Genomic DNA, 15,463 nt, shown 5'->3' on the forward strand with positions numbered 1-15,463 from the left:
CGTGAGCGCTGTGTGTTGCCGGTGTGTCAGGAAGCGCAGTCCCGGCAGTCAGCAGTCAGCTCTCCCGGCTACAGCGACTTGTCCCGCACCGGCATGGCCTCCCTGGCGGCAGAGGAGAGCGGCTCGGAGAAGGTACACAGCTGATGCGTCTTGTTGTGTAGGTGGTGCCCGGTGTGCACGGGGCGCTAGGGGTGTCACTTCCTGATCTCTGTCGCTTATTCCCGGTGTGGTTGGTGGAGTTTGCTGCACGGCTCAGTGGTGTGATCGGCTGGTGGGAGGAAGCAGGAGAACATGGCATCAGTCCGGTCCTGACTTCTATTATAGGGGGGCACACGTCACCCACTGGCAGGGGCATCATTGCTGCGACAATGTGTGCGACAAATGCGGTTTTTTTTTTACCTCCTATCTCATTCCCATAGACAACACCGATACTTGTAGCCCCCACAATGTTGCAACATGTAACCAGTCCTTGAAGGAAGTGTCCTAATATACTATACAAATGATGGTGTTGTGATAGCTCATGATCCAGCTTCCCCATAGCCTAGGACAGAGATCCCCAACCTGTCCCTCTCCAGCTGTTGCAGAAACTACAACTCCCAGCATGCCCAGGCTGCCTTCAGCCACCAGGGTTTGCTGGGAGTTGTAGTTTTACAACAGCTGAGGGGGGGTTGAGGGACAGTGACCCAGAGATTGTGTTAGGAAAGATTTGTTAATGCTGACACAACATGAAGGCAACAGACCAGCAACAGAACCTCAGATCTGTAAAGCTGTGACATACAATCTTGCTCAGGGGTCTCACCCACTGTTTTACATACATTTCTTAAAGGGATTATCCAGTAAAAAACTTTTCCTTTTAAATGAACTGGTTTTAGAAAGTCATATAGATTTGTAATTTATTTCTATTTAAAAATCTCAAGTTTTCCCATACTTATCAGCTGCTGTATGTCCTACAGGAAGTGGTGTTTTATTTTCAATCTGACACAGTGCTCTCTGCTGCCACCTCTGTCCATGACAGGAACTGTCCAGAGCAGTAGAGGTTTTCTATGGGGATTTGCTGCTGCTCTGGATAGTTCCTGTCTTGTAGAGTGCACTGTGTCAGACTGAAAGGAAAATGCCACTTCCTGCAGGACGTACAGCAGCTCATAAGTATGGGAAGACTCGAGATTTTTAAATAGAAGTAAGTTACCAATCTCTATAACTTTCTGAAATCAGTTGATTTTAAAGGGGTTGTCCATGGACAAAAAAAAAAACGTTTTAAAGGAGTTAGAATTAATTAAAAATTTGCTCAAAAGGAATACTTACCTATCAGGAGATGAGCAGCAGGGACTTGGGGTAGGACCACAGAGATTTGGGGTCTGGAAGGTAGGTAGGCCTTGTTTTTTTAATACTTTAGGACGCATTGTATCTTTAAATTAACTAATATTAGAATGTTATACAGATTTGTAAATTCCTTTATTAAAAGGGGTTATCCGGGATTAGAAAACATACAGCTACTTTCTTGCAAAAACACCCCTGTCCTCAAGTTGTTTGTGGTATTAAAAGTAATCTGCATTCACTTCAAACTGAAGACAAGAGAGGTGCAGTTTCTGGAAGAGAGCAGCCATGTTTTTGTTTTTTAAGTCTGGATAATCCCTTTAAAAACATGAGTCTTCCAGTACTTGTCAGCTGCTGTATGTCCTGCAGGAAGTGGTGTATTCTTTCCAGTCTAAAACAGTGCTCTCTGCTGCCACCTGTGTCTGTATCAGAAACTTTTCAGAGCAGGAGCAAATATTTGAATTTTTTCTGCAGCTTACGGCAGCTGATATTACTATAGTAAAACAGCTGCATTTTTTTTATTATTGAATTTTTTTTGGGAACTTTGACAGGTTGATGGCTTTTTTTTTTGTCTGGCTGTTTATGACCAAAAAAAAAACAGCTGTCAGTTTTTCATGCAATAAAAAATACAGAAAAATGGAAAATAATCCATGTGTAAAAGCAGCATTCACTACTGTCATCCATAATGTATAAATTACTTCTGTAGATCTGGGGGGGTCAAATTCAAATACACAGTGGACCAAAATTTTAAAAATTGGACAAAGTCCTAAGCATGCGTGCAACGTTTCTGGCACTGTCAAATCGGTGTGCGTGTCCCAGAGCCGTGCACTATGATAAATGATATTGTAAATTGATATGACATGAGAAGTATAGGATAGGAAGGTAGAGGGCAGGGTGAAGGAAAGTTTAGGGAGGAAAGCGTCACTGCTGCACATATTGCCCATGAGCCACTTTCTGACATCCTATGGGATTGGCTGGGCTGTAGTCTAGTATGATGGCTCCTCTATGGCAGGAAGTCTCCAGTGTCATCAGCGGAATGCACAGCAGCGGAGTGGAAGCCAGTGGTCCTAAGCTATTCACTATGGCCCTAAGCTATTCACACAACTTCATCCCCCCCATGCCATACCTCCTATACACAAGCACCCCATCCATAGGGCCCAAAATGGTAATAATGCCCCCTCCTCTAGCCCAGTGCTTCTCAAATCCAGTCCTTGGGCCTCACCAACAGGTCATGTTTTGAGGCTATCCCATACAAAGAACACCTGTGATAATACCTGATGCACTGAGTATAATTATATCACCTGTTAAATTCTAAGGAAATCCTCAAAACCTGGCCTGTTGGTGAGGCCTGAGGACCGGAATTGAGAAGCACTGCTCTACCCCATGCGGTATAAGTTTCCTTAACCCTTAGAGGACCGGGTCAATTTCAATTTTTGCGTTTTCGTTTTTCCCTGGCTTAAAAGGCCATAGCACTTGAGCCCTTATTTTCTGTGCCACTAATTGTACTTTGCAATGACAGGCTGAATTTTTTCATAAAGTACACTGCCAAACCAGAAAAAAAAATTCAATGTGTGGTGAAATTGAAAAAAAAAAAAAAAAAAAGCATTTCTTTTATTTGGGGTTTTTTACGCCGCTCGCCCTGGGCTAAAACTGACTTGTTATATATGTTCCTCAAGTCGTTATGATTAAAACGATATGTAACATGTATAACTTTTATTGTATCTGATGACCGGTAAAAAATTCAAACCATTGTTAACAAATATATGTTCCTTAAAATCGCTCTATTCCCAGGCTTATAGCGCTTTTATCCTTTGGTCTATGGGGCTGTGTGAGGTGTCATTTCTTGCGCCATGATGTGTTCTTTCTATCGGTACCTTGATTGCGCATATACGACTTTTTGATCACTTTTTATTACAATTTTTCTGGATTTGATGCAACCAAAAATGTGCAATTTTGCACTTTTTTTGCTCTTACGCCGTTTACTGTGGGAGATCAGGAATGTGATTAATTAATAGTTCGGGCGATTACGCACGTGGCGATACCAAACATGTTTGTTTATTTATTTTTATTTAAAACAAGGGAAAAGGGGGGTGATTCAAACTTTTATTAGGGGAGGGGGCTTTTTATTAATAACAACACTTTTCTTTTGCACTTTTCTTTTGCACTTATACCAGAAGCCTCCTTGGGGACTTCTAGTATAAGCACTCTGATCTCTCATACAGATCTATGCTGCATAGATATGCAGCATAGATCAATGAGATAGGCACATTGATTGCTTCCGGCTGCTGCCGGAAGCAATGGAGTGCTGAGTTACGGCGCAGACCCTGGACGGGGTAAGATGTATAGATCGCTCCTCCGGGACAATGTCCCGGAGGAGCGATCCCCCCCCACTAGACATCAGGGAACGGCTGCATCAAGCAATTGGATGCAGCTGTCAACTTTGACAGCTGCATCCGATTACTTTATTAGCGGGCACAGCGATCGGACCGTGCCCGCTAATAGCCGTCGTCCCGGGCTACGAGCGGCAATCGGGACCGTGGCGATTCACAGCGCAGCCGCCGCGCGGCCCCGCTCTGATCACGTGGAGGTGGCCCTGGAGGGTTTAAAGTGTCACTGTCGTTTAAACTTTTTTTTGCAGAAATCAATGGTACAGGCGACTTTAGGAAACTTTGTAATTGGGTTTATTAGCCGAAAAATGCATTTTTATCATGAAAAAGCTGTTTGAAGCTCTCCCCCCTGTCTTCAAGGTTTTCTATGGAGAGGGGAGGGGTGGAGGGAGATAAGGCACCAAAACAGGACAACAAAGAGTTAATTTAAAGCTACATGATCGGGCTTCAAATGTGTAAAAAAAAAAAAAGCCCCTAAAGCCCCTCCCCCAATAAAAGTTTAAATCACCCCCTTTCCCATTATATAAATAAAACATATAAAAACAAATAAACATATAATATACCGTAGCATGCGTAATTGTCCGATCTATCTAAAACAGGGCTAGACAAGTTCTTAGACCAAAATAATATAGATGCATATGTATAGAACATATCACCCCTCCCCCTTCCCTGTATCCATCCCCTCCTTGGTTGAACTTGATGGACATGTGTCTTTTTTCAACCGTATTAACTATGTAACTATGTAACTATATATATTAAAATATAACAAGCGTTATTGCGAACGGAGAACGTCGACACGAAAAGAGGGAAAAAAGTGCGCGGATTACCGATTTTATGTTACAATATATATATAAAAAATTTATAAAAAGTGATCAAAACGTCCGATCTTCACAAATATGTTATTAATAAAAACTAGAGATCATGGCGGAAAAAATGATACCCCATACAGCCCCGTACGCGAAAAAATAAAACTGTTATAAGCGTCACAATAGTCCCATTTTCTAAATAATTAATTGGCAAAAAAAAAAAGATTTCATAAAAAAAAATATATATAACATTAGAGAATCTGTGTAACCTGCATATGGTTGTGTTCGGACTGACCTATAGAGTAATAGTATCATGTCGCTTTTACCATATAGTGCATTACGTAGACACAGGAACCCCCCAAACGTTACCATATTGCATTCATTTTTACGATTTCACCAACTTATACCTTCATAAATAATATATTTGGGATTCCATCATACATGTTATGGTAAAATGAAAGGCGACATCACAAAGTGCAACTATTCCTGTAACAAACAAGACCTTACATGGCTTGTAGATAGAAAACTGAAAGTGCTAGAGCTCTTAGAAGGGGAGGAGGGAAAAAACGAAAACACTTAGGGGGACATTTATTAAGTCCGGCGTTTTTTACGCTGGACTTATAAATGTCCCCGCATCTCCGGCGCTACGGAGATTTATGTAGAGGTGGACTGCCTCTACATAAATCCCGTGCGCGTCGGTGCGCACAGCCGAAAACCTACGCCACCTGAAAGGTGGAGTAGGTTTTCGGCGTATCTTTGCGCTGAAAAAATTATAAATCGCATGGACTCTGAGTCCACGCCCCCCCATAACGCCCCCTCCGCACCCCCTCCCCGCCCCCGCCGTACTCGGCGTGAAGTGCCGATATGCAAATATTTTATTCGCAAATCGGCCATTTGCGAATAAAATCATTCGTATATCGCCAATTTACGCCGAAAATCTTCAGTACGCCAGGTGATGCATGTCCCCCTTAGATCAGAATTTGCGCGGTCCACTGGGTCATTTTGGGCCTGGTCCTCAAAGGGTTAATATAACCCTCTCCCACCCCCATAAAGTAATTACCCCATTATTTACCCCACGCAGTAGATAATCTCCCAATAACGTTACAATATTGCTCCACAAACAGGTAGTTTCCCCACTAGTGCCCCACAAACAGTTAATTCCCCCTATAATTCCCCTAGAAGTGCCACAGTTACACATTCCACCCAAGCCCCCAACCCACTGCCAGGAGACTGCTCTGGACTTCTCTGGACTCCCGGCAGTGGATGTGTGTGATGATCGGGAAAAAAGGAGTTTTATTCCAATGCATGAGGCCGGGGGAGGGGCGGCAACTAGAGATGAGTGAACCTGCCGGATTTCTGGTTTGTACGAACCAGAAATCTCGGCATCAGACTCCCGCTGTCTGCCTGCTCCGTGCAGCGGGTAGATACAGCCTATGGAACGCCTAGAAAACTGGGATACAGCCTATGCCATAGACTGTATCCCAGTTTTCTAGGCGTTCCTTACGCTGTATCCACACGCTGCACGGAGCCGGCAGACAGCGGAAGTCAGATGCTGAGATTTCTGGTTCGTACGAATCAGAAATCCGGCAGGTTCGCTCATCTCTAGCGACAACAAGCCATCTGGGCAGGGAGCCACCCTTGACTAGTTGCAGCTCTCTGCCTGTCAATCATCTTTGGAGAGTGTGCTGACAGGCAGAGAGCCATGACTGGTCACGGGCGACTCCCTGCAAGATGACTAGTTGCTGCCCCTTTCCTGGCCTTGCACACCAGAATAAAACACCTTTCCCCCCATGTATAGCTACTGCCGCAGCTGGTATGCTCAGAGCTGCACAGTAAATCTATACTGTGCAAATGGGAACCATGTCAGACCAATGGGGGAGATTTATCAAACTGGTGTAAAGTGGAATTGTCTTAGTTGCCCCTAGCAACCAATCAGATTCCACCTTTCGTTCCTCACAGAGTCTTTGAAAAATAAAAGGTGGAATCTGGAAGCAGTTTGGGCTAATGGAGCCAATGTGTAATACCACATACAACCTCAGGAGGAGTGTGGTGCTGTGTTTTTTTTTTTTTTTTTCTAATCCTGGAGACCTCCTTCATACGTGTTTTCCCAGTATTGAAAATGAAAGGCAATCTGTTGGCATGTTTTACCCCCCAAGAAACTACTGTAGTGGCATAGAAACCTGCAAAGTGTCTGTGCATTTTATGCTAATTCAGTGTATTCTCTGCCCACCATCACTCATTTCTTCTCCATTTTCAAATATTCATATATTTCTATGCTGGTCTCTGCTAGAACTTCCCGCTCAGCCAGTCACTGGCTGCAGTGGTCCTCGCCTCAGTTATTGGTTGGCTGGGTGGGCCTTCACTGCTGAGACCAGTCCATCTTGGAAGTGCAAAGCACACTGGGGAGCAGGGGACCAGATGATGTCAAACTAGAAGCAGCGGGGGAGGCAAGTATTACTTTTTACTGTTTAGAGCAGTGCTTCTCAAACTTTTTTTACTGGAGCCTCACCCAACAGACCAAGGCAATGCCTGGGCCTCACCAGACTGACCAAGAGGGTGCCTGGGCCTCACTATCTGTGGTGAAAGTCCATTTAAAAGCTGAAAACAATGCTAGGGCTACGTTTCACCCACCTCCCAAGCCCTATATACTAATAAAGCAAGTACAAAATAAATTAATAATGTTGTTAAACTGGAGATTTCTGCAAACAGAAAAAGGACTGTGAAGATTATAGTTACTTTGTGAAAACTGGCTCCCCAGCTGGGCCTCACCAACAACTAGGGGGCGCCTCACTGGTAAGGCCCGCCTCACAGTTTGAGAAGCACTGGTTTAGAGTGTAAACTTCTGACATGTAATAGCGACATGTCAGAAGTGTGTATCAGTGGGGTTCAGGTGCTAAGACCCCTCCAATCGCTCAGCAGGGTGCGCTCTGCCCCTTGATATCTTCTGTATGGAGATGAATTCCATAGACTGCTAATATGAGCAGTCTACAGAATTGTAATGGGAGCCTATGGAACTTCTGGCCGAAAGTTCCATAGGCTCCACTATAATTCAGTAGACTACTGTAATAGTGGAGATGAAGGGGCAGAGTGCGTGCTGCTGAGCACTTCTTCCCCATTCTAGTGATCGTGGGGGTCTCAGCACCTGGAACTCACGATACACACTTCTGACATGTTGCTATTATATGTCAGAGTTTTTTTTTACAATGGTTTATTTAAATATACAAATGGCCCCTACAAGAAATATGGGGAAAAGATGTTCCAGGTAAAATCCCCTGGAGGCGGAAGCCTTCTTTACCATGAGAACTGTGACTCTGTGGAACAGTCTTCCCCAGGATCTGGTCACAGCAAAAATAGTGGAGGGCTTTAAAACCAGCCTAGACAAGGTCTTAGTCCAAAATAACATTAATGCATATTAATAGAACCTATCATCATCTGCCCCCCTTCCCTGTATCCATCTCCTCCTTGTATATCCCCCTTCCCTGCACCCATCCCCTCCTTGTATATCCCCCTTCCCTCCATCCCTCTCTCCCCTCCTTGTATATCCCCCTTCCCTCCATCCCTCTCTCCCCTCCTTGTATATCCTGCTTCCCTCCATTCCTCTCTCCCCTCCTTGTATATCCCCCTTCCCTGTATCCATCTCCTCCTTGTATATCCTCCTTCCCTGCATCCATCCCCTCCTTGTATATCCCCCTTCCCTGCATCCATCCCCTCCTTGTATATCCCCCTGCCCTTCATCCCTCTCTCCCCTCCTTGTATATCCCCCTTCCCTCCATCCCTCTCTCCCCTCCTTGTATATCCCCCTGCCCTTCATCCCTCTCTCCCCTCCTTGTATATCCCCCTTCCCGCCATCCCTCTCTCCCCTCCTTGTATATCCCCCTGCCCTTCATCCCTCTCTCCCCTCCTTGTATATCCCCCTTCCCTCCATCCCTCTCTCCCCTCCTTGTATATCCCCCTTCCCACCGTCCCTCTCTCCCCTCCTTGTATATCCCCCTTCCCTCCATCCCTCCCTCCCCTCCTTGTATATCCCGCTTCCCTCCATCCCTCTCTCCCCTCCTTGTATATCCCCCTGCCCTGCATCCATCCATCCCCTCCTTGTATATCCCCCTTCCCTGCATCCATCCCCCTTCCCTGCAACCATCTCCTCCTTGGTTAAACTTGATGGACTTGTGTCTTTTTTCAACCGTATCAACTATGTAACTATAATAGTTACACTTTAATGGGCACAAATATACTATGTAGAATGCTAGGACTGTCCTGTGACTTATGGCAGTGTGACATAGGATTGCAGTGTTGTGCTGCAGGTCATGTCATGGTAAACTGCGAGTCACAATGTGACCACATTCATTCTTATTAGTTACTATGTAGAAGCGCCATATTACAGTATTATGCAGTGCAGCCATATAGCTGGAAGCAAATCAATAGAAATGTGCACGTATAGAGAACGCGTTTTATGTGTAGAGGAAACATGTCTTCTTGTAAACTGCATTTTGTATGGTGGTTAGTATTACATTTAGTGTCTATATGATGATTGACAAGACACAGTAATGTATTTTATCCATATATTGTTGGGTTCTTTCACAGCTTTCATCTGCATTCTGAAAGCCAGCTGTGGGTGACTTTATACGCTTAGTACAGCTAGGTGTGGCACGGTGTAGTCTTCCTCACTGTAGTCACCAGTCATGTGGAAACATGAACGCACCTAGCTGTTGCTTATTGTTAAATCTTTACACACAGAATTATGACAGCCGTCACCCTGATAGTGAGGAGATCCTTACACTACAATGCTATATATAATATATATATATATATATATATATATATATATATATATATATTATTACACTTTCAAGCGACTCTGTACCCACAATCTGACCCCCCAAACCACTTGTACCTTCGGATAGCTGCTTTTAATCCAAGATCTGTCCTGGGGTCCGTTCGGCAGGTGATGCGGTTATTGTCATAAAAAATTACTTTTAAAATTGCAGCTTCGTGCCCTACGGGCGTATCTGTGCCCTAACTTTGCACCACCCCTCCATCCCTCCTCCCCACCCTCTTCATCATTAGGAATGCTCCAGGCAGATTGCCTATTATTCCCCACCTGTGTTACCACGTCACATGGGCTGGATCATTAAGACACCTGTGCAATGTTCAAACAGAAGTAAATGTTTCAGTGGCATTCCTAATGATGAAGAGGGTGGGAAGGAGAGACGGAGGGGGTGGTGCAAAGTTAGGGCACAGATACGCCCCGTTGGGCACGGGGGTGCAATTTTAAAATTCATTTTTTAGGACAATAACTGCATCACCTGCCAAACGGACAGCAGGACAGATCTTGGATTAAAAGCAGCTATCCAAAGGTACAAGCGGTTTGGGGGGGTCAGATTGTGGGTACAGAGTCACTTTCAGGACATACAACTTAGTGTCTGTATACCATAAGCTTGTATGATTGGGTCTGCATATATCAATACATGCATGGCAAAGTGCAGACTCCAGCCCCCTTCACACGGCTGTATATTTCTATCCGTATACTGTCTGTATGTACAGATCTATGATTGGGGACAGGATATAACCTGTTGATTCCTATGGGGTTTGGGGTATTTTTCAAGTTTTATGTATTTTCAGAAACTCCCGTCTGCATAAAAATAAGACATGCCCTCGTACAGTATGTACAGTATTTATAGAACTGACCCCCCATAGAAAGGTTGTGTAAAGGAGGCCTTAGGTTACATTAGGAGGCCTTATGGTTCATTTACACCGATAGATTTATCTGACAGATTTTTTAAGCCAAAGCCAGGATTAGATTTGAAAAGAGGATAGATCCCAGTCTTTCCTTTATGACCTGTTGCCTGTTTATAGTCTGTTCCTGGCTTTGGCTTCAAAGATCTGTCAGATAAATCTCTGTGTAAATGCATCATTAGACTGTTTTTCCACATGGTAAAATAACACCAGAATCCGGCTGTAGAATTGAGTGAAAAATACGACTGTTTATGGGAGATTGGCTGTCTGTGCATACACAGTAGATAAAGATCACTGTAATAGTTTTTATTTATTTGTTTTTAAAGAATGCCTTTTTACCTTCTGTTCACACATGGTTTTATTTTGACGGCTGTGAAATGTTTAAAAAAAAAAAGACAAAATTTACATATATCTGTCAATCTGTCACCATTCCAGATGGGAATCGGTGGGGACACTACAAGGTGGATCTTTTGCATCCGGTGTCCCATTTATTGGCTCGTAGTCTGGCACAGTTCCAGATGTATGGACCATTTGGCATATTTACTCTTTTGCATGGATTCGCTGGATTGAAAATACTGCATTCAAATAGCTGGGTGACAGAGATATGTGAATGAGACCTTGCATTAAATGGTGCCCATTGCAGTGCTTTCTGTTCTCTTATAAGGTGTATTACCATACAATACAGTACTTATGTATAAGTGCCATAAATAATAGCCATACACTGTGCAAATGGTACTATAGAGTGCATAAATAACAATGCTAAACAGTGCCACTAGTCTGAGGATATGTTCCCACTGTGGAATCCGCGCGGAGACCTCAAGCGGATTCCACCAGGCAGCCTCCGCTTGAAGTCCCGCCCGTTCCATAGACTCAATGATATGAACAACGCTGTCCACCCAAATAACTGACATGTCTCTGCGTGGATTCTGCAGTGTGAACGTACCCATACAGAGCAAAAAGGCAACTGTACACTGCCACACAATGCTTGTTATCATCATACAGTGCCCTATAATACCATAATACTGTGTCTAATAGCAGTTCCACACACAGAGTGATCTCATAAATAATACTGCTATACAGTTTAATAAGAATTGTGGGTTAGAGACTGTATGTACGGTTTGGACACCTGTATCATTCTGACCACCTATCTTTTTCACACGTACAGAGTTCCGCAGCAAAATCCGCTGTGATACTCTGTAGTGTTAGCCACAACCTACTTAACCCAGAAGGTGCCAGGCTTTAACAAGCAAATACATTACCTGCCTGCGCTTCCGCCTGCTTCTCCGACCCCCTGGCATCCTGCTCAGCCAATCGGTACGCTGTCCTGCCGCAGCCACTGATTAACTGAGAGCTGCGGAAGCAGGCAGGAGCATGGGCAGGTTATGAATCTGATTGGTAAAGCTCGGCAGCTGATGGGTTAAGTGGGCAGTGGCTACATTCAGGATGCAAAACCATAGGACATAGCGTGAAATTGGCTGCAATGCCATACATGTGAAACTAGCCTTAGGATATGTCCGTGCATGTATACACTGAACAAGTCCATTTCCTTGCGTATTCTGTTGGAGGCCGGTAATCTGTTCTTGTGGAATTGTCTAGACAGTCTATATTGGTATACAGCAAAAAATGTATGTGATAAATGGATACAATATCCGCCTATAAGTAACGAGTGCCAATGCATGGCATCAGTCACAGGCATACAGTAGCTGAGGTTTTCAGCAGTGTATCATACATCTGTTAGCAGTATCCACTTAATGAATACATCATGAAAAAGCCCAAAATATCTGTTTCCTTTATGCAAATCCCATATTACAGTAATCTACAGGTGACAGATGTTAAGGCATGTTCCCATGGACAAAATCACTGTTTTTTTTGTTTGTTTTTTTAACAAAAACCATGTGTTTCTTTTTCACTTTGGAAACCACCTTTTAATGGAAGACTCATGAAATACATGTTTTCCCATGTTTCCCTTTTTTTTTTTTTTTTTTTTTGACACTTTGTTGTTTTAACCATGTGAACATCCCGGCCTCTGTTTATTGTATACTTAAGAAGATTTTTTTCTGTCGTTTGGGCTAAACGGGGGAAACGTCATTAAAGCGAAGCCTAAGGTGTTTGCACTGGCCTTTCCCATTCAGATAAACAGTTATTGTATATAATGGTGTCAGTAGCTAGTTAAGCTTCTGGTGCGCATCCCTTGAAGTGGTCGAACTGGCTTTTAGAATTCACGCTTCCTGGTGTAACCTTCCTCTGTACGCCTGTATGTTTGTGTGCAAGGGCTCTCACCCCTATAAACGAACCCTCTTACTACCTCTGTGGAAAACATCTATGCCACCTTAGTTCTCATACAAGTACAGCTTATCTGCGCTGCTTGGCCTTTGCACAGTGGCCACATATTATTAAAGGAGAAGTCCAGCGACAATTTTTATTAAAGTATTGTATTTGCCCCCAAAAGTTATACAAATCACCAATATACACTTATTACGGGAAATGCACATAAAGGAGTTTTTTCCCTGCAATTACTACTGCATTAAGGCTTCACTTCCTGGATAATATGGTGATGTCACGACCCGACTCCCAGAGCTGTGCGGGCTGTGGCTGCTGGAGAGGATAGTGGCAGAGGGATGCTCAGTGTCCCTCCAGTGCCCTGTGTCTCCCTGCCATCATCTTCTTCAGCAGCCACAGCCCGCACAGCTCTGGGAGTTGGATCGTGACATCACCATTTTATCCAGGAAGTGACATCACCATGCTATCCAGCAAGTGAAGCCTTGATGCAGTAGTAAGTGCAGGGAAAAAAGCAACTTATAAGCATTCCCGTAATAAGAGTATATTGGTGATTTGTATAACCTTTGGAGGACAATGCAATACTTTAATAAAAATTTTCACCAGACTTCTCCTCTAAATGAAGTGTGCAAGAAAGCTGGCATAGCGTGTTATCCGAAAGTGGTAATAAAGTGTGTTACCCAAAGTTGTGTGGGAGCAGACAACCTATTTTTCCAAATATATCATTGATTTGTCGTTCATCAATGTCATTGATTACTTTGATTATTGCCAAATGTAACATCCTAATTTTCTATGTGGCCATTGGTAACTATGTCCCAGTGTGGAAAAGAATCAACTGGTTTCAGAAAGTGATATAAACTTGTACTTTACTTCTATTTAAAAATCTCAAGTCTTCCCATTCTTATCAGCTGCCGTATGTTCTGCAGAAAATGTTTTCTTTTCAATCTGACACAGTGCTCTCTGCTGCCACCTCTGGCTGAGACAGGAACTGTCCAGAGCAGGAGCAAATTCCCATAGAAAACCTCTCCTGCTCTGGACAGTTCCTGACTCAGACAGAGATGTCAGCAGAGGGCACTGTGTCAAATTGGAAAGAAAACACCACTTCCTGTAGCACATACAGCAGCTGATAAGTATGGGAAGACTTTTAAATAGAAGTAATTTTCAAATCTATATAACCGTCTAAAACCGGTTGATTTGGCAGAAAAAGATTTTTGCTGGATAACCCCTTTTAAAGAAAAAAGATAAAATTTGATTAAAATACAGTTTTTTTTTTCCTCCAGTGTACCCCTCTAAATTATAATGGAGTCTTTCCCTGTAATGGAAAAGGACACTTGTTGACCTCAGGGAGCTCAACCAAAACAACGCAGAGACACCATCACATGTCTCGACATCCGTGTATTCTAGAACATTGCTCCCTGGGAAATACTGCAGAGACTCCATCACGTGTCTCTATTTCATTGAACTAGCCAGATCTTCGAGAAGGAACAACAAAGCCTAGGAATGTCGCCAATCAAGGAAACCACCCAAGCAAGGTATCCATCCACAGACAGCTGTTTCAGGGTATTTGCCCCTCATCAGTGTGGAGTAGGGGTCTGGCTAGTGGGAGCAATGCCTAGTAAGTGCATGCTGAAGGACACTGGTTGACCTCAGGGAGATCAACCAAAACACCACAGATTCTGTAAATCAGTGCTGTACACCTCTACCCACTGGGGTAGGTGCTCAGTGGTCAACATGTTCTTCATCCAAGATCTACTACTATCACCAAAACACCACAGAGACACCGTCACGTGTCTCGACATCAGTGTATTCTAGAACATTGCAGAGACATGTGATGGTGTCGCTGCGATGTTTTGGTTGTTCTCCCTGAGGTCAACCAGCGTCCTTTTGCATGCACTTACTGGGGATTGCTCCCACTAGCCAGAATCCTACTCCACACTGATGAGGGGCAAATACCCTGAAACAGCTGTTTGTGGATGGATAACTTGCTTGGGTGGTTTCCTTGATTAGAGACATTCCTTGGCTTGGTTGTTCCTTCCTGGAGGAAGGTCTGGCTAGTTCATTCACTGACGTCGTGACACGTGATGGTGTCTCTGCAGTGTTCTTTTGCATGTCCCTATAATGGAGTCTGTGACTAGAAGAATAGCACTACTACTGGATCCTCCAGCACAAATATGCATTTCACCTAGCTGTGTTGCATTCTGGATTGCTGTATTGTATTCTCTAGATCTGGTATATTCATCACAGGCATATAAGGCCTGTGTAGACATAGTCCTCTTGCACACTTGGAATTGTTGTGCAGTAGGTGTTGTTGGTTTTGCTCATTCCTACTTCAGGGCAGGGTCGGACAGCCATCTGCCAGGAAATGCACCCAGTGAGCTGGTCAGTGAACTCTTATGGGAAACAGATGTCTGGTGCATAGTAAACACTCTGGTTACACATCCAGGGTGCTGCGTCCCTGATGTCAGAGAAAGCACACTGAGTAGTATGGCTCTTATACCTTCCGGCGGGTAACTCATCCCCGTACCAGTGAACAGTTCCCTATAATGTCTTGCGAGTTTGGCCACATTCATATCAATAGGTTCATTCTTATAACAACTCCTTATCCCCTATTCTAAAATCTACATAGAAGTGACCCAAACAACATTCTCAGCATTCTTCAGATGCAGCAAGTTGCATGATGGGATAGAAAATGAGTGAAAAAGAAGGGATTTGGTTGTACTGGAGTGTGCTCTACTTGTAACCACTCATCTACTAAAATAGGTCATGGCTGGTTAGTTGTAATAGTTAGCGCCTGTAGTTTGTGGCTTGTGCTGTTATCTTTTAGGATCCATGGGGATGGAGGTGCATTACCGCAGCTCATGGTGGATGGACGTCTGCCAAACACTGGGCTGAACCTTATTCGGTATTATCACATATGTAACATCTGCATTAAGCACATGGTCCCTG

At 43.9% G+C, this 15,463-nt stretch overlaps 1 protein-coding gene across 1 annotated transcript in view; it reads left to right on the top strand.

Annotated features, from left to right (window-relative positions):
• SNX5 (sorting nexin 5) overlaps window positions 1–15,463 on the top strand; it is a 57,750-nt gene continuing 42,287 nt past the window's right edge. Inside the window, exon 1 of the mRNA XM_069954259.1 lies at window positions 1–132. Coding sequence (XP_069810360.1) covers window positions 94–132 — 39 coding nt within the window. The 5' untranslated portion in view covers window positions 1–93. The remainder of the gene's footprint in view (window positions 133–15,463) is intronic.

The sequence above is a fragment of the Dendropsophus ebraccatus genome, chromosome 15 (assembly GCF_027789765.1).
Source record: "Dendropsophus ebraccatus isolate aDenEbr1 chromosome 15, aDenEbr1.pat, whole genome shotgun sequence".
Lineage (NCBI taxonomy): Eukaryota > Metazoa > Chordata > Amphibia > Anura > Hylidae > Dendropsophus > Dendropsophus ebraccatus.